This window comes from Lagopus muta, chromosome 16 (assembly GCF_023343835.1).
Source record: "Lagopus muta isolate bLagMut1 chromosome 16, bLagMut1 primary, whole genome shotgun sequence".
Lineage (NCBI taxonomy): Eukaryota > Metazoa > Chordata > Aves > Galliformes > Phasianidae > Lagopus > Lagopus muta.
Window position 1 is genome coordinate 4,535,071 of NC_064448.1, and position 18,918 is coordinate 4,553,988.

Genomic DNA, 18,918 nt, shown 5'->3' on the forward strand with positions numbered 1-18,918 from the left:
GAGCAGGATGGGGACACGGACTGTGGGAAAGGAAGGAGGCTGGGACAGACAGGGCTCTGAACAGCTCTGATGGCTGCAGGATTGGGGTGGTTGGAACCACAGTGGCGTGGCTCTTTGTGCTGGAGAAACTCCTGAGCTGTGGGAGTGTTTGGAGCATCTCCCCCCAGCCGTGTGCTGCAGGGCAGGATCAGTGGCTTCCCCTGCTTCTTGCTCAGGTGTCAGCATCATCTCCAAGGGTTTGGTGCCCTGGAGATGAGGAAATGCCAGGGCTGGGCTGCATTCTCCTCCTGGACGCCGCGCTCCCCTCGCCCATCCTGCCCACTGCATCTCAGGTGCCCAGGGCCTTTACGTTCACTTTTGTTTCACAGATAAATGGGATCCTCCATCTCAGAGCCCTTTAACGTGCCTAGATGTCTTTGTCTTTTTAAGCAGATCGTGGCACCTATGAAATTTAACTATATATAGAGCTCAATAAACAAGTTATATGGGTCCTGTCTGCAATGGTATGTTCTTGTGTATTCCCACTGTGCACGGTGGAACGTTTTCCTGGTCGGATGGCTCCTGCTCCCACGTGCCAAGCTGAGAAGTCGGACTGTTCAGCTCTTTGCTTTATCTCACCCCAGTGCAGCGTTGTGTGGCGGTGACTTTCATCGCCTCCTGCATGAAAGCAATTGAAACCTGGAGTCAGGGCAGAGTTTTCTGGGCCTGGATTCACGTGCTGGCATTGACGTCCCCTGCTCAGAGTGCAAGAGTGGGGAAGCAGCAAGGCGTTTTGCTCACTGTAACAGCATCATGGTGCCTGTGGGTGTTGCAGCCATCAGCTCTCAGGAGGCACTCTGCCCTTTGCAGCTAGAAGTGCTAACCAAGCCTCGTAGGGTTTCTGGTTGTGACTTGGAATGATTAAAGCAACCGGCACTCATGGCGCTGTGCGTCCCCAGGCTTTGGTGTTGTCACAGCACCCAGAAGGCATCCAGCATCCATGCGGTGAAACCACATCACCCTTCCCCACTCACCTTTCGGGGCAGAGCAGCCTCCCGTACCCTGACCTCACAGCCGTGATCTCTTGGTGCGAGCAGCCCGCGGCTCTGCCTTCAGCTCGGGGCCGTCTCCTTTCCTTCCCTGGCTTCCCACCGTTGTGCCACGCTGGGGTCTGCGTGCTGTGGGTTGGGTGCAGCGGGGAGCCCGGGGCTGGGCCGGCGGTGCTGTGGCCGCGACGCTCCCCCCGCTGCACGGGGCCGGGCCCGTCCCCTCCCACCGCAGCCCCGTGCGTGGAGCCAAGTTCAAACCGCCAGCCCTGGCGGAGCGGGACGCGACGTGGGGCCAACCTGGGGGCCCCCATCGCCTGCGGGGCTCCATGGTGAGTGCGGCTCTTCGAGGGGCAATGGGTTGGAGCCTCGCTGCGGCTGGGATTTGGGGCAGAAGGGGATGGGATGGGATTCAAAGCCATTGGGATGAGGTTTGGGGATTGTTGGGGTACGGTTGGGATAGGGCTTGGAGCAGCTGGGTATAGGGATCGGTGCGATTGGAGGGGGCTTACGGATGGGGTTGTGCTGGGTTAGGGAGGGGGCTTGGACTGGTTGGGATGGCGCTGCGAGGTCCTGCTGTAAGGGTCTGCTCAGGATGGGGCTGTAAGGTCCTGCTGTAAGGGTCTGCTCCGGATGGAGCTCGGGGCTGGACTGGCCGGGAGGGCGTGGAGCTGGCGGGGAGGGCCGGTCCGGCCGGGGCTGGGCTGCGGCTTGGACCTGGTGGGGCTGGACGTGGGGCTGGTCCTTGCGAGGGGCCCCTTTGGAGAGGATGGGACAGGGACCCTAGGGGCTGGAAGGGAGTGCTGTGCCTTTGTGCAGCCGATGGTAGCACGAGTGCTGCCCGGAGCTGCTGTATCACTGATGGTGATTTCCCTTATCTCTGTGTATTTGTTGGAGGATTAGAGCTGGGGAAGAGATTAGCTCTGTCCTGCAGCCATACTCCCTGCGTTTTCCTCCTGCCGGAAGGGAGCAAGGCTGAGAGCAGCCCGATGTGCGGGCAGTGCTGGCCCTCCTGACACCAAGGGGAGGAGGGATAAGCACAGAGCAGCAGTCAGATGTGTTTTCCCATGCAGAAGGGAGGGAAGCAGCGTGCTTTGTGCTGTGTGGGCAGTGGGAATCACCCATAGAGGTCTCTCAGTTCCTGTCCTGATGCTTGATGAGCTCTTGGAACCCCCCTGTGCCAGGCTGGGCTGCCTGGAAATACTGTAAATGCTGTAAATGCTGTGCTTTCTCCTGGAATTTGGTCCCAGTTGTTTAATAAGGCACTTCAGGGAAGTCATTGCTGGCTTAATGGTTTGAGCAAAATTACGTGGCCTTGTCTTCCTGGCTGCAGATGCTTCCTGAGAGTAGCTTTGGACTTTGGACAGGCCGACCTCATGGAAGCAGCGTTCTCCTTTGGAGAGTTACACCCTGGGTTCCGTGCATTGCTGTCTGTGGGTTTCAGCCTTGCACCATGCTGGGTTTGCATGTTGTATCACACTGTGCTCCCCTTGCTCCTGCTGAGCTTTAAGAGCATTGAGGTAGGATGGGCTCTTTTGGCCTTTGGAGTCAGGAGCAGCACTATGTCCAGGGGGGAGAATGAAGCAGATGAAGGTTTCAGGAGTGGAAACCTGGAGAGCTTTTTCATTGAGTATCACCTGGTGCAGAGATCCAGAAAGCAGAGGGGAAGCCCAAGCCCTGAGCTGCAGATGGAAAACCTCCCTACTGTGTGCGCTTTGGCTGCAGTGCAGGGGCTGTGTTTTGAAGGGTGCCGAGCTGCTCTCTGCCTGCCCAGACCTGACTGGGGAAAAGCTGGGGCCTGTGGGGGTTTTCACTGCAGACAGGAGCAGGCAGCAATGCCCGCTGCCAGCATGGGCCCTGAGCACTGTGCCACCCCATAGCAGTGCTGCTGTTGCTGCACAGGGGAGCAGGGCCGCCAACATTCTTTCATGGCAGATGCTGAGAGTGCACGGCGCTTCCCATCCTCACCCTGCTGCTCAAATATCCCTGGTCCCGGTCATCTGAGGCTGTGCTGGCTTTCCTTCAACTTTCCTTCAAAGAACCTGAGCTCATCCCGCAGAGTGTCCGGGTGCACGGTTCCCAGTGAGCTCAGTTGTCAGCAGCTGGGTTTCCCCGCTCTGCTGGGAAGGCTGTTGAGCGATGAGGCTGCTCTGGGCTTTGTGAAATGGTGGGGAGCATCTTTCTGAGCAGCCTGGAACTGTTTGCTTTGAGCTGCGGAGGTTTGTCGGTGAGGAAGCTGCAGCCCCACTCTGCCTTAAGGTCCCTTTCAGTTCCCGTTGGCTTTGGGGTGCTGGGAGGGGGGGGGGTGGACTGTGCTGGGGTGGAGAGCGTGCAGGCAGGCCCTATGGATGCACAGAGCTCCCACATCTCTGTGCTGTGTGCACTGCAGTGGGGTCAAGAAGAGGGCTGAGAGCAGAGCGATTGCTGCAGGAGGCAATGGCTTTGCAGGGAGCATGTTGTTGCTCTCCTTCCTGCATGCTGTGTCTGTGAAAGAGGGAATAAGTCTGCTTGGTGTCCCCGAGCTTTCCCGCGGCTGACGCTGAGTCCTTCCCTGCACAGCTTCTCCCCAGGGCCCTCTCCTGTGCTGTGCTGCTGCTGCTGCTGGCCACCGTGCTGGGCAGGGGCTGGAGGTGCAGCATCGCCAGGATCCTGCGGCAGTACAGAGCTGTCATCTTCCATGAGATCCAGAACCTGGTGAGCGGGGAGAGGGGGGGATCATAGAACCGTTTGGGTTGGAAGGGACCTTAAGTGTAACTCGGGGTTGTGCACGCTGCAGGTAGGTGGGGAGAGTGTTGTGCTTCAATGCAGGACTCCTGCCCCACGTGGAAGGCAGCAGTGCTTCGTGGTGCCTGATGCACTCCTTGCTTTATTGCTGCAGAAAAACCTGAGCGGGTCAGCAGAGAGGAGCATTCGGGCCGGGCCGGTGTGCCGCTCTGACAAGGTGAGCTTCAAGCTGGGGCACATCATGGGCTGAGCCATCGAGCCCCATTCCTGCCTGCTCTCCCTTCTCCCTCCCAGGACCAGAGGATCCTGCAGTCCATCTACAACATCAGCATGTCGCTGCGGGACGTGGCAGGCGGTGCTCTGCGGGGCCCTGAGGAGGCAGCAGTATGGAAGGTGGTCCGGGACACTGAGTTTGTGCTCAGGGAGAACTGCCGGCGTATTGGCAAGGTGAGAGCATCACCCCTTCCCCATCACCCCACAGCTCCCCGTTTGCCACCTCGTGTTCGAGGAATCTCTGCAGCATCCCTAAGGGTGAAGAGCTGCTCTGGGTTTATGCTGGGGGCACAACCCTGAGGGCTTCCACCTGCCCAGCCCTGGGCTGAAGGCTGCACCCAGCAAATGATCTTGGTGGGTGGGTGGGTGCTCCGGTTCTGTGCTTGTGGGCAAAACCTGTGATTTGGATCCAAGACATCAATCTGGGCATCCCCAGGGATCTGCTGGGGAAACCCCAGCAGGGGAGAATCCCCTACCACAAAGAACTCGTTAACCAGCGGGGAAGCCCCAGGGTGCTCCCAGCTCTGCCTGGCGAAGCGCTGGGGTCACATCCCTGCTGCAATCAGCTTGGGTTAATGCTGGGTGCACGTCAGCATGGTGCAGGGAAGCCACCTGTTGCCCTGCATGAGGACGTGCCATTGGGAGGGTGCTGCAGGGATGGTTTGCTCTGCTGTGCCCCTTAGCTCTCCGTAGGCCTCATCCTTGCTGTGTCTGTGTGTGCTTCAGGCACCCACAGCCCCTGTGTGTGTGGGGCCAGCATCCTCCCCTGGCATCGGGTGACATGTTGGTGGCTGCTGTCCCCATGCCTGATTCTCTCACCCCCAGCAGAGCCCCCCACGCCCCCCACTGCAGCCGCACCGCAGGAGGCAGCAGCTGAAGGAGATCTCAAGGAAGGCACAGAGGCTGGCCACGTGCTGGGAGAAGCTCAACGTGCTGCACGCGGCCCCTCGGGACTCATAGGGGACACCCCAACACCTCATCCTGCATCTGGGTTCATGGCTGCTGGCATCCTGCATCGAACCCTGAGGTGAATCGAATCCCACAGCTGGCTCAGCAGATACAAGCAGGTGCCCAGGTTGAGTTCATCCTCCTGGCCCAAATGGTACCCAGGGACCACATGTGGGGCACAACCCGAAACCTGGGGAAGAAGAAGGGGTGAAGTGCAGATAACTGAGATGCAGTGATTTCTATGCTGCTCCTCGCCCTGCATCCCCTTCCCCTGCTGCCCTGTGGGGACACCAGCTGCTTTCCTGAGCAGAAAGAGGACAATGTGACCCACTGGGCTGAGTTCTGCTGGCACCGGAGTGCTGTGTATCCGTGGGTAGAAGGATGTGCATCCCTAGTGAGTGTGGCTCCGGGACTGGGAGAGCTGCCCTGGGCCCCCGGCTGTGTGAGGGGGACCTGGGGGAGGGCAGTGGGATAAACAGCTGGGGAATGGAGGGTCAGTATGAGCACGACTGGGAGGGACCCTTAGAGGTAAGTGCAGCCCTAAAGGCTGTGCCCCCTTCCTTGGTTGGGGTGTGCGAGACCAGAAATAAACCCTCTCCTGGCTCTGCAGCCCCGAGCTTTGTGTAGGGTGGGGGCTCCTCGGCCTCACTGTGGCGGAGCTGTGCTCGCTGATTCAGCTTCCCCAACCCTTCTCTGCCTCCCCGGCGCTCTGCCTGCGAGGACGGCGGTGCGGGACGCGAGGTGGCAGCAGCGGGCTGTGAGCCGCCACCGCTTCGTGCGTGTGTTGGGGGGGAGGAGGGTGGATGCAAGATGGGGGGTCCAACCTTCGGGATCGCCCTTCGGGGTGCACGACCCCTGCTGCTGGAGGAGGAAGCGGGGTGGGGTGGGTGCGTGCGGTGCTGCTTCGTTTTCCTCGGGGTGATGGAGGGAAGTGACACTGGAGCGGCACCGCCTGCAGAAAGCGTTTGCAGCGCCGGTGGTTTTGCAGCAGTCTCTGCCTTCGGGGGCACGGGGAGCCCGGTGCGGCGGCAGGAATGAGTGCATGGAAAGGCAGGAAAGAGTGAAGGAAAAGGCTGAAGAGAGGGAGGGGAAAAACGAGGTCGAAGCGCCGGTGGAATCACAGCAAAACAGCCGGAAAAAGGAAACGGGCCTGAAAAGTCACATAAAAATAGCAGCGAGGCGAGCCCAAGTGTGCAGCACATGGGAGTGAGCGCATTTCCTTCGAGGGCAGCACCGCACGCTCCCGGCTGCTCTGGGGGGGGCTGCTCTGATGTGGCTCCAGCAGCCGCTGCCTCCCTGCAGCCCTCCCTGCCCTCCCCCCGGCCCCTGCGCGGTGCCAGGCTCTTGGCATCCTGTCGGCACCGCGCCAGCCTCCGCCTCGCTCAAGGGCGGCCGTGTGAAGGGTAAGAACGTGACATGCATCGTGCAGGAGGAGATGCCGCACGGGGATGAGTTGCGCTGGGCTGTGCCGCGTTGGGATGCGTGCAAGGAGCCGGCTGTATGTGCGCAGCCACGTGCCACGCTGTCCCGCAGGTGTGTGCATGCCCTGGTGGTGATCGGCTTCCCAGCTGCGTCCCAGCGCTTTGCAAACAGCGCAATCACCGCTTCCTCCCTTCGCCTCTTGTTTTGCAATCAGCGCCCCAGGGAGCGGGGTCAGCGTGTGGGGCTGTGGGGACGGCTGCTCTGTGCCAGGCTCAGCGTGCTGCAGCCCTGGGAGCTGGCAGCGCACCCAGCTGGTACATCAATGCGGAGCTGATAGCGGGGGCACGTTTCACCCTTTTGCAATGCTACGTTCCAACAGAGTGCTGCTGGGATGGAGCAGTGCCATCCCCATCCTGGGAACGCAGCGGCCCCGATCCCCAGCAATCAAGGACCGTATGTCCTGCCCTGTTGCTCAGCTGCGGTGCTCGTGGGGCGGGGGCTATGGGGCCGGAGATGGGGCTGTCAGCCCCATATGGGCACGGAGTGAGCGCTGGGGGCACTGGCACACGCAGCCTGTGTCTGACAAAGAAGAAGAGCGTTTTGTTCTCTTCCCATCTCCCTGCAGCATCGTAAAGCTGTTGAAAGCCCAGATTTACGGTGTGATAAACGCTAGGGGCTCTGGTTAATATTTTACTGCTTCATCCTTTGGAGAGAGGCGGTGGTGGAGGAGAGCTGGGCTCGGGGCGGCACGCCCAGCAGCGGCTCTGCCCGGCTCCGGCTGCGGGACAGCGGATCCCAGGGGATGGGGACAGCAGGGAGTGGGGCCGTGCAGAGCCATGCCACGACCCAGGTGGGTGCTGGCACCCCTGGCTACGGGGCAGCAGCTCCCATGATCCCGTATGGACACTGTGGGTGGGCACTGAGCTGGGGGTGTCAGCCCCCAAAGGAGCACCGTGCTGGGAACTGTGAACGCAAACCCCAGGGTCCCGCAGTGGGGAAGGGCAGCCCCCCCCATAGCTTCCCAGGCTGTTGCTGCTTTGGAAGGCATCTGCCGACCAGATTGGGCCCGTGCTGGGACGTGCCACCAAGCTGTGGGCACGGCTCTGGGTGCCCGCATTGCCCTCTTCCCAGCACGCTGCGTGGCCCCGTGGGTGCTGGATGCAGCCTGGCTGTGCTGGTGGAGCAGTGCCTGCGGTGCTGGGTTCTCTGCAGGAGGTGCAGCCCTGCTGGGATGGGCCCAGGGGTGCTGGGAAACAGCTCAGAGCTGAGGGGAGTGTTTGCAAGGAGGCTGAGTGGGTAAAACATGAGAACTCCAAAAGGGAGCAGAGAGGGGCCTGTGCTGTGCACCACCGTCCTGCTGTATGCGATGAGCAAAGGGGCTGTAGCTTCAGGGCTGCGTGTGGATACGTGTGTGTGCACATGGGTGTGAACGTGTGCACGCACGTGTGTGATGTCTGTTCGTGTGTGTGCGTGTGATATGGCAGTTTCCCAAGGCAGTAGCAGCACTCTCTGGAGCCGCCAGCCCCATGCACCCTCCTCCATGTCCCTGCTGGAGCTGCAGCCATGCAGCGGGATGCCAGCAGAGTGGGATGCTGGGCTCAGTCGGAGCAGCAGCAATTCCAGACCCTGATGGCATCACAGCGCAGGCTTCAGCAGCCCTTGCTGTGTGATGCGGGCTGGATGGCAAGAAGGGAGCAGGCTCTGCTCTGTGTCCACACCACGCACACCTCCACGAGGCTGCACTGGTGCTGTTGGGGCACGGTGGCTGTGCTCAGGCCCCGTCCCCACTGCTCAGCCCATGGCACCCTCCGCCGGGGCCCATTGTTCTGCCGCGCCGGGCTGCAGGGCAGGATTCCTTTGTCAGAACTGAACAATATTTTATTCTAACAATTAACCAAACCCGCCCGGGCTGCCGAGCCTGGTTGTGATTATTGGAGGGCGAATTCCCCAGCTTCGCTCTTGGTGTTGGCTCTGCCTGGGGCCACGCGAGGCAGTGGGGATGCAGCCCCAAGCTGCGGGGCTCACAGTGGGGTCCCTGTGTGCCCAGAGCTCCCATCCCTGCAGCAGGCACTGGGGGAGGCTTTTCACTGCCTTTACCCTCTTTGGGAGCCTTCAACGTAGGCTCTGTGGCAGTGATGGAGCAGGAGTGCGTGACTCACGGAGATGGAGAGAGGACTGTGAATCACAACCCTTCCCAGGCAGGATGAGGCCCTGTGCCGCCTGCTGTCAAGGGACTGCAGCCTTTGTCCTCAGTGGGGTGGCCGTGGGGCTGGGCTGCGTGTGATGGGGCCACCGCTCTTCCTGCAGAGGCCCCCCTGCTGCCTTCTGTTCTCCCAACCCTGCTGTTGGGGTGTGGAGAGAGTTCCATGGGTTGAGGGGTCCTTCCTGCAACCTGGCTCTGTCTGAGCACCAGTCTGGGCATTACTGGCCAAAAAGGGAGGCAGCTCCCTGTGCAATTTATCCAGAGAGTCCTGGTTGAGATTGGATTATCCAAGACACTGTAACTTATGAAATCTCTCTAAAAATCTCGCTTGTGGCTATCTCATCCACCACGCTGCTTCCAGCCCTGCAGCTCTCCAACAGAGATGCGGTGGAGAAGCCCAGGGAAGCACAGGGATATTGGCCATCCTGTGTTGGCAGGTAGGGAAGAGACATCCAGAGACATAAAGCCTGATCTGTGGGACTGTGGATCCGTAGGGGTGTGTGCTCAACTCCTGTTGCTGCATGGGGGCAGAGGTTTTCAGCCTTGAAGTGGGTGTGGGCAGAAGGGTGCTGCGATTCTCAGCAGCCAGAGCTGTGCATTCTCATGAGCCCCTGCTGGAAATGCCATTGAATGTCCCACATTTGGTGTCTACACGCACTCCTTCATGGCCAGGCGGTCCACCTCAGTGCTGCTGCCCAGAGCTGGGGGGGTCTCTGCCCGCTCCTGGAGCTTAAAGTACAGTGCATCCTCAAAGCACAGTGGTTCAGGCGGTGGGGCCAGGCAGGGCAGGCGCAGTGCAGCACCCACCAGCATCCCGGCGAGCAGCGAGCCACCGAGAGCCACCATCAGCCCAGCTGCTTGCCACTGTGCCTGCCTGTGCCTTGCTGCCTCGCTGCCATCCCCAGGGGCCACCAAAGCAGCCACAACACTGGCCACTGCGCCAAGGATGCCGGGCAAGCCATGCAGGTTGTGGATCCCACAGCGGTCCTGAAGCGCCAGCTTCTTTGCCAGGAGCGGGGTGAGGAACTGGAAGCCCAGGATGCACAGCAGTGAGGAGAGACTGCCCAGTGCCAAGGCTGCTGCTGGAGTGATGTGCATGTCGGCCACTGCACCGATGGCCACACCGCCCGCCAGGCTGCCATTCTGCAGGTGACCCGCGTTCAGCTTGCCGTCATTCTCCAGCAGGATGGAGATCAGCACAGTGGTGATGGCACTGGCACTCAATGCCAGCAGGGTGTGCAGGATGGCACGGTGCTGGGCATCCTCTGGTTGGCACAGCACAGCCACGAAGCTGGGCCAGAACACCCAGAGGATGAGCGCTCCCAGCAGGGCCAGGAGGTCGGAGCGCGGCGTTGGGGTCTCTTTAGGATGCACCGTTGGCTTTGCATTCCCAAACAGCACTTTGGACACGCCGAGGCCAAAGTAACAGGCGAAGATGTGGATGGTGATGGTGCCACCCACATCAAGGACACCCAGCCGGGTGATGATGAGCCACTCACTGGCCAGGTAGATGGGCACCTCGCAGATGGCCATGGCCAGCAGCTGGCAGGGACTCGTCCTGCCCAGCACGGCTCCCACTGAGATGAGCACAGTGACGGCAGCAAACTCAGCACTGAGCATGCTGTGGAGCCCCAGAAGTGCTTTGCTGTGGTGCAGGCGGTGCAGCAGACCCTGCAGCACCAGAGCCCACTGTGCTGAGACATTGAGCAGGAGAAAGTTGTGGGTCAATGCGCTGAGCCCGTAGCGGGGCAGGAAAGCCAGCAACAGCCCCAGCCCCACCACCAGCATCACCTGGATGTCCTGGAAGAAGGGAAAGGTGCTGTGGAGCTGCTTGGGTGCATGCTCGGCGTCCTCTGAGTTTGTGGCTGCAGCTGAGTGCTCGTCATAGGTGAAGAAGAGGGCGAAGAAGAACAGCAGGGCAGCCTGGAACAGGCCCAGTGAGAGGGGCAGGAGGCAGCGGGTGCTGGTGGGTGGTGGCAATGCCATCCCCAAGCAGGAGACAGGATGGTGGCAGTGGCACAGCAACGCAGGGGCTGGTGCTGAGCTGTGCTCCACCGTGTGTTGGGGATTTTATGGCAGCAGTTAATTTTTAACAGGAAATAGGAGCTGATGGACCAGGAGGCTTTTCTCCTTACCACCCCCCTTCCACTTCTTTCAGTGCAATAAATGACCCCTGCGCTCCTGTTTGGAAACCATAAAAATTGGATGCGAGGCTTTTTGGGTCTTGAAGAGATCAAAGGGCAGCTGCCGTGGGGCAGCAGAGCAGCCCATGGGGCCGGCGGTGGTGCTGGGACCGAGGGGAACGCAGTGACATAGACCCACTTTCCCCCATCTGCAACCCCAGAGCCAGAACCCGTCAGCAGTACCAATGCTGGGAGGGTTCCCTGTGCGTGTGCGCAGCAGGACGTGGCTGAGCGCTGCCGGCTCTGCCCGGATGGGGACAGCTCTGGGCTCACCATGGCTTTGGTACCATGCACGCGTTGCCCAACCTTCACGATGCCCTGTGAAGCCCCGAATTCAGGCCGCAAAGATCTTTTTCTCACAGGTTTGTGTTGGCTTGAATGGCTGGAAATTCATTAACAATTAGCGCGCGAGAAAAACAAAACCCAGAGCAGCCAAGCTGCTACCCCGAAGTTTCTGGGTTGCTGTTTAATGTGACATTTTGCCAGTGAATGTCTGGAAAAAAAATATGAGAACCACAAGAACAAAAGGCAGAAGGGTTGGTAAATATTTGTTCCAGAGAGAAGATATTTTTGTGCTGTCCCTGATCTCAACACCCCTGCCGCGGGCGCTGGCTCCGCGCCGCTCTTCGTCATTGTTACTGGAGGATGAGGCAGGCGAGGGCGCAAAATGGGAAACAATTGTTGAATAATCCGCGCGCGGCCGCGTTGCCAAACCCTTCCCTGCCATTTTTCAACACAGCGATGCTGGAAATCGGGGCAACGTCGATAGGAGGTGCGTTGGAGGGAGCGCCTTCGGGCACGGCGATGGGGTCACGTTGTGCTGAGCCACCTCGGACTGCAAAATAAAGGGCAGAGGGCCTTGAGGGTTGGTGGGCTTGGAGCAGGGGATGCTCCATCCTTGGCAGCAGAGGCTCAGGGTTGTCCTTTCCACGTGACCAGGGCAGGAGATTGCCATTTTGGGACCACAAGGATGCACGGGGGTTGACCTGATATCCCTGAGTGCTGGGGGTTGATGTGGGCTGGGATGTGCAATGGGGTTCCCCATAGCAAGTGGGGTGGCCGTGGGGCTCCTCCTGCTCCCATCTCCTCCCTTACCCTGTGCTATGGGGCAGAAGGGATGCCCTGTCCTTCTCACCAATAGAAAAAAAAGGAAAGAGAAGTGTTTTCAGCACAGCTGACCCCTCACCCGTAGCCCATTGCCATGTCACCCACTCGATGGGTTTCAATTTGGGGTTTCCAATAACATGGCGAATCGTTGCAACAGACAGAAGTGCTTTGGTTCAGAGCACGTTTAAGGGCCGGAGAAAACGCTGATAGGAAAAGCTGCCTGTAAGGAAAGGGGAGCTTTGAGCAGGTATTTAACAAGCAGAGAGCTGGGGGCTGTATGGGAGGTGATGGCTCCTTATCTCTGTCAGTGGCAGATACGGAACTGCAGGCTCAGCGGGATGCCCTATGCTCCTTAGGTGGGTATTCTCTTTCCAGCTGGAAATCTTGCCCAGGCAATGCTATAGGCTTTAGGATGTGCATAAGGGCTCACAGAGGTGCAAAGCTGAGGGCAGCCAGTATGGTGGTGCTCGGCACCCTGATGCCTTATCCCAACCCACCCCAACCTTCCAAAACCTCACGAGGGCAAAGAGCAGCAATGCCTGCTGTCCCCAGGCCAAGGATCCTGCTGCAGAGCACAGGGGACCCTGCTGGGGTGCTATTAAAAAATAACCTTTATGGCCCCCATAAAGAGAGGGCAAAGTTTCAAGAGGTCACCAGGGAGGGGAAAGTCCTCCTGGCCCCATTGGCACCCCTGGACCTGCAGAGCAGCCAATGATTAACCCACAGAGTGGGGTACGCCCGTGGAACACTGCTGTATCCACAGTGTGGGGGCAATGGGAGAAAGTTCGGTCCTTCCAGGACCATTTTGCAGGACGACTTTTGTAGGGCTGAGTTTCATGGGATGGGTTTTATAGGATGAGTTTCGCTTCGGCACCGGAGCTCAGGGATGGAGGAAGCATCTGGAGAGGAGCGGGGCGGTGGGGAGGGAGAGCTGCATCCACCCCCCGCATCCCCCCTTTCACTGTGTGGGCAGTTGTTTTATGGCAGGAGGGCCGGGGAACCATTTTAGCATGATCCACGCTGAGACTGCTCGAGGAGTTCCCCGCTGAGGGCTGGATACAAAGAAAAGCGGAATTAACGGCGGGTCATATAAGGCAACAGGATCTGACAGATCCGAGCCAATGTATGCTGGCAGCAGCCAGTCCGTGGCACTGTGAGAAAACACTCCTGCAAATTTAACAAATCCCTATGGTCTAGAAAGTCATGTACAAGAAATTACTAATGAAGGGATCTAGTCATATCTGGATTTCCAGACGCTGGTCATAGTCCCACCGCATCTTGCAGGCCATATAAGTACATGGATCTGCATCCAGGGCGCTGCGGACCGGGAGGGTTTTCAGATCGTCTGCGTCACTGCAGGGCTTGGGAACACGGTGTGGGGATAGGTCCTGTGTGTGGGATGGCCGGGGGAGTGTGGGGCTGCAGTGGCATTGGGGTGGTATCGTGCTGACATCAGGCTGGTATCGAGGAGGAAGGGGGCCACCAGGGGATGCTCAGCCAAGGCACCATGCAGTGCCCATCAGCTGCTGCCCTGTTTTCCTTCCTAGTCTTGGTGTCACCCCATGGGCACAAAAGAAGTTGCATTTCCTAAAGAGCTGTTGTGCTTCTGCCTGTGAAGGTTCTCCTACCGCCTCTTCCAGCTCTGTAGGTCCTACACAAACACTGGCTATTGTTAGTCTGACCCAAACACATGGTGTGTATCCTGTATACACATCATGGTGTGTATGCACAAATGCTCATTGTAAGTCCTACCCAAACACCCACTCCAGGGCCTACCTGAATGCTCCTCATAGATCCTACCTAAACACCCCATGTAGGTCCTACCCAAGCATATAGTGTATGCCCTACCTAAACACTCAGTGTAGGTCCTACCCAAATGCTTATTGTAGATCCTGTCCAAACACATTGTGTATGTCCTACATGGCCATGTACTGTAGGTCCTACAGAAACACACAATGTATATCCTACCCAAACACGTGATGTATGTCCTACACAAATGCTCATTGTAAGTTCTACCCAAACACCTGGTGTAGGTCCTACCAAAACACATAGAATAGGTCCTACCCAAACACACAGTGTAGGTCCTACCCAAACACCAAGTATAGGTCCTACCCAAACACATAGAATAGGTTCTACCCAAACACCAAGTATAGGTCCTACCCAAACACACAGTGTAGGTCCTACCCAAACACCAAGTATAGGTCCTACCCAAACACCAAGTATAGGTCCTACCCAAACACACAGTGTAGGTCCTACCCAAACACCAAGTATAGGTCCTACCCAAACACCAAGTATAGGTCCTACCCAAACACATAGAATAGGTCCTACCCAAACACACGGAATAGGTCCTACCCAAACACCAAGTGTAGGTCCTACCCAAACACACAGCGTAGGTCCTTCCCAAACACACAGTGTAGGTCCTACCCAAACACACAGTGCAGGTCCTACCCAAACACACGGTGTAGGTCCTTACCCAAACACATAGAATAGGTCCTACCCAAACACACGGAATAGGTCCTACCCAAAAACCAAGTATAGGTCCTACCCAAACACATAGTGTAGGTCCTACCCAAACACACAGTGTAGGTCCTACCCAAACACATAGAATAGGTCCTACCCAAACACACAGTGTAGGTCCTACCCAAACGCCTGGCTATTTTCTAACCCATCCCTTTTTCTTCTCCCCACGCTGTCGTGGCGATGCCGCAACCTCCACCAGAGACCGGCTGCTTCTGCCCCACGGAGCTGGGCAGGTGGCCAGCCCCCCCCTGAGCCCCTCGCTCTGCCCAGGGACAAAGAGGAACAGACGTCACCGCGCATCACGCGGCCACGGCCCGCTCCATCTTGTTAGCACATTGTGTAACACAACATGTGGAGGCGCCGGGACCGCACACACATGCGCTCCCCAACAGCCCAACGAGGGGGGAACGAAAGAAGAAAAAAAAAGAAGTAAAAGAAAAAAAAAAAAAAGAGAGAGAGAGAAGAAAAAAAAAAAAGGAAGCAATTTAAGCTTTGAATCTTTCTCTTTAAAATGTTCTCATGGCTTCATTAGAATTTGCAGCCACAGAGGCTTTGAAGAGCCTGGTATAAGGAGTGAAACATCTGGAAAAATTAGGATTAATGAAAACATAATTCCCAAGACTAAAGGAAAGATTAATCCTGCGTTACCACTTGTGTGTTCCACAGCTTTTCCCCAGCTCGTAACGCTGAACTTATTAAATCGCCTTGAGCTGAGTTTTCCTTTTTCTCTCTCCCTCCCCTATTGAGCCCAATGGAAGCGACTGATGCCAAACGTAACCATAACCAACTGCGCCGAGCAGCACGTGTGCGCCTGCCCGCCCCGCTCCCAGGTGGGCTGAGGGGGCCTGGGGGTGGGCAGTGGGGTGGGGGCCGTGTGGGGCGGTGGGTGCTGTGCTCACAGGGCTGCACCTGCTGAGCTCGGCAGGATGGGGCCAATGTGGTGCTGGGATGGGGAATGCAGTGATTTGGGGGCTACGTTTGGGAACAAACCAATGTAAAGAATGGATTTGGGAATAAGTGCTCGACTTGTTCCCAAGGTGTTGGGTGGCATTTCTGCAAGCACAGAGCTCACGGGAGGGCAGTATCATGACACGCCGTGCAGTGCCATGCAGTGCTGTGCAGTGCCATGCAGTGCTGTGCAATGCCATGCAATGCCATGCAGTGCTGTGCAATGCCATGCAATGCCATGCAGTGCCATGCAGTGCTGTGCAATGCCATGCAATGCCGTGCAACGCCATGCAATGCCATGCAGTGCTGTGCAATGCCGTGTAATGCCATGCAATGCCATGCAGAGCTGTGCAATGCCATGCAATGCCATGCAGTGCCATGCAATGCCATGCAATGCCATGCAATGCCATGCAGTGCTGTGCAATGCCATGCAGTGCCATGCAGTGCCATGCTGCGCAATGCTGTTCTGTCCAGTGCCTTACTGTGTAATGCTGTGCAACACCATGCCACTCTGTGCCGTGCAATGTCGTGCAGTGCCACGCTCTGCCATGCAGTGCTGTGCCATGCAAATCCATACCATGCAACACTGTGCCGTGCTGTGCAGTGCTACGCAATGCCCGTGCTGGCACCGCCCTTCACTGCTGCGTTTCGTTGCTGCTGGGGCGAGGCTGTGAGAGGGGCATTGAGCAATGCGTGCCCTGTGCCAGCTGCTCCGCGGGCAATGCTGCTCTGCGTGGGGTTCCTGTGAGCTGCACTGCGGGGGTTCTGCAGTGGGGATGGGGCACGCTGCAGTGCTGGAGATACTCGGAGAGCAACCGTGCCATGCAACCCTTCCAGCCCCAGCAAAGCTATGGGTAGGGCTGGCATAGGATATGGAGCTGAGCTTGGTGGTGCTGGGTCTTTGCACTCAGAGGGAGCAGCTGGGGAAGCTGCTCTTGGAGGGAAACCCCTTTTGCTCTGTAAAATACTGCAGTGGATTCCTATTGGGGCACTGATAATGCATGGGAAAAAAAAGTATCATGGGAAGAGATGGCGGTGGATTTGGGGGTCACGTCCAATGTTTGCCCCCTGTATGGAGCTCAGCCACATCCCTTTTCTCCATGTCTCTTTGCTCCGTCACTGCAAAGCCTGGCTGCCCAGACGCTAATGTGTGAAAACGGATGCAATCAGCGTCGGTGCGCTCCTCTCCCCAAATTAAACACCAGTACATATGTCTATATAGTGGTGTTTATTTAGCATAATAAAAGAAGGCAGATTTCACTTCATTACGCCTTAATCCGTCCCACGTTTGGCTGGGGGGAAGGCTGGGCAGCGTGAGCCCTGCTCCGAGGCCAGCTGCTCCGCAGAGCACAGCAGCTTGTGCAGAGCCAGCACACAGCTGTGTGTCCAGCTGCCCGGGGCCATGCTGGGGTCTGCAGGCTTGGGGATGCTCCCAGGGCTGAGCTGGCCCCCAGGGCTGGAGGAGCAGCACATGCTGGGGGTGGTGGCCATGGGGCAGTGTTCCCCTCTGCCTGTCCCTGCTGGGGTTTGAATGGCAGCACTGGGTGGTGCTCTGTTTGTCATCTGCCCATGGGGAAAGCAGGTGTGGGCCTGGGCAGGGCTGCAGCCAGCATAGTCAGAGGTGTGTTTATGCCATGCATGGGGAAAAAGTGCACTACTGGCACATATGTGGGGATAAAAGGCACGTTTACACCATGCACAAGGATAAAGGATACATCTGCCCCATGCATGGGAGTAAAGGACACATCTGTTCCATGAATGGGAGTAAAGAACATATCTGCTCCTTTCATGGGGATAAGGAGCAGATATACCCCATGCATGGGGATAAAGGACATATCTGCTCTATGAATAGGGATAAAGGGCACATCTGCCCCATACGCATGGAGATAAAGGACATACATGATGTACATAGGGATAAAGGACATATCTGCCTCTTGCACGGGGGCAAGGCACAAGTTCACTCCATGCACAGGGATAAAGGACACACCTGTTCCACGCATGAGGAAGAAGAGCACATCTGCCCTGTGCACACGGTGGATACCTGGGCTCTACCCTGTGCTGTGTGAGCCCTGGAAGAGGGCCAGGACAGCCAGGAGGACGCCGTGCCTCAATGGACAGGACAGCCCATGGGACACACAAAGGTTCTCCACGCACGCAGGGACTTCACTGCAGCGCTCCAAGAGCGGCAGCCAGGACCCCCCCCGGGCTGTGGCACAGAGGTGACACCGGCACAGCGCTTCGCTCCCTCCTTCCCACGCCTCTCCCCGTTGTTTTCCAGAGAGGAAATCTGCAACCTTGCTCTTTTTTATGTGTTTTTTTTTTTTCCAATTTGCTGTTGTTCTGTGCATGTGCTCAGCGCGGGGCCCAGCTGGAGGTGGTGGCGGCGGTGCCGGCGGGCGCCAGGTGCCCGTCACCGTGCGGACAATGGCGGCGGCACCCACGGCGCATTGTGTGTGGGAGGGGGAGATGGATGGAGGTCACATCCTGCCGCTCTTCCCGTGCCCGGCACCAGGAAAAAGCTGTGCTTTGTAAATACAAAAATAAACAACAAACTCTTCCCCCCATTTACCACCTTCCCCACCCCCCCTCAACAAACATGACAACAGTGGTATTGGAGCCACCTGCTCGGGGAAGTGATTTTTCATATAGGCAGGAAGCAGGGGGCTAATTAAATCCCAGGTCAAGAATATAAAGGGAGAAAGAAGTTGATGGCAAGAAGTTTACTGTCCCACTGTGCAGCCAGAGAGGTGCGTGGGGTGCCCGGTGATGTGGCAGTGTGTGCGGGTGGCACAGATAGCTGGGTATGAGGGTGGGCTGAAAGGAGGAGGAGGAAGAGGAGGGATGAAGGAAGCAGTGGGAATCCCCCTTTCCTTCTCGTGCCACAGCAGTGGGTTCATCCGTGTAGCCCTCACCGAGTGGGAGTGCATGGCAATGGGATCCCCAACGTCCCCTTCTGCTGCGTGCAGAAAGTCAGCCTGGCCAGACCTACAAGAGTGTCTCAGCCTTCAGCGAGATCATATGAGGTTTCTGTTTCACAAGAAGGAGGATGGCATTTCCATTGTGCTCGCCGGGGAAGTGTTGCAATGTGCGGCCGCTTCCATTCTTTGTCTTCCTCCATGCAGAGGAGGAGTCTCAGCCTCATCCAGAGTGACCCATCACACCCTGTCCCCCCCTCAGATGCATAATTCAACTCCATTGGCCTCGGCAGTCCTCTGAGGTGGGCACGTGGCTGTGGTGTCCCTCTGTCCGTGTGGGGTGTCCCCTCCACCCACCCCTGGCCATTGCCCGTGCCACCAATGCTCTCCATCTCCATAAGAGCTTTGATTAACCCCATCTTGCAGCTATGAGCCATGGCCAACTGGGAGACCCCAGTGGCTTTGGGAACACAATGAGAAGGTGATGCTCAACGACTTCTGCCTCTGCTACAGACCCACCCTGAGCTGGCAGCCCTTAGAGCACCACACAAAATGTCATCTTTGGGAACCGTGGACCCATTTTGTATTCCACAGCCACACTCTATGTGCTGAATATAAGTCAGTAACAGGGTATGATCATGAAAAATAAC

At 57.7% G+C, this 18,918-nt stretch overlaps 2 protein-coding genes across 2 annotated transcripts; one reads left to right on the forward strand and one right to left on the reverse strand.

The window, feature by feature from the left end:
- Positions 1-1,287: 1,287 nt before the first annotated feature.
- C16H20orf204 (chromosome 16 C20orf204 homolog) lies at positions 1,288-5,466 on the forward strand. The gene is made up of 5 exons (XM_048963372.1): positions 1,288-1,357; positions 3,585-3,719; positions 3,904-3,966; positions 4,044-4,196; positions 4,851-5,466. Exons 1-5 carry the CDS (start codon positions 1,355-1,357, stop codon positions 4,980-4,982), a joined length of 486 nt encoding a protein of 161 aa, XP_048819329.1. The 5' UTR covers positions 1,288-1,354; the 3' UTR covers positions 4,983-5,466.
- A 3,767-nt stretch (positions 5,467-9,233) lies between these two features.
- On the reverse strand, positions 9,234-13,985 carry LOC125701366 (ammonium transporter Rh type B-like). The gene has a single exon (XM_048963360.1). It carries the CDS (start codon positions 10,579-10,581, stop codon positions 9,244-9,246), a length of 1,338 nt encoding a protein of 445 aa, XP_048819317.1. The 5' UTR covers positions 10,582-13,985; the 3' UTR covers positions 9,234-9,243.
- Positions 13,986-18,918: the final 4,933 nt, after the last annotated feature.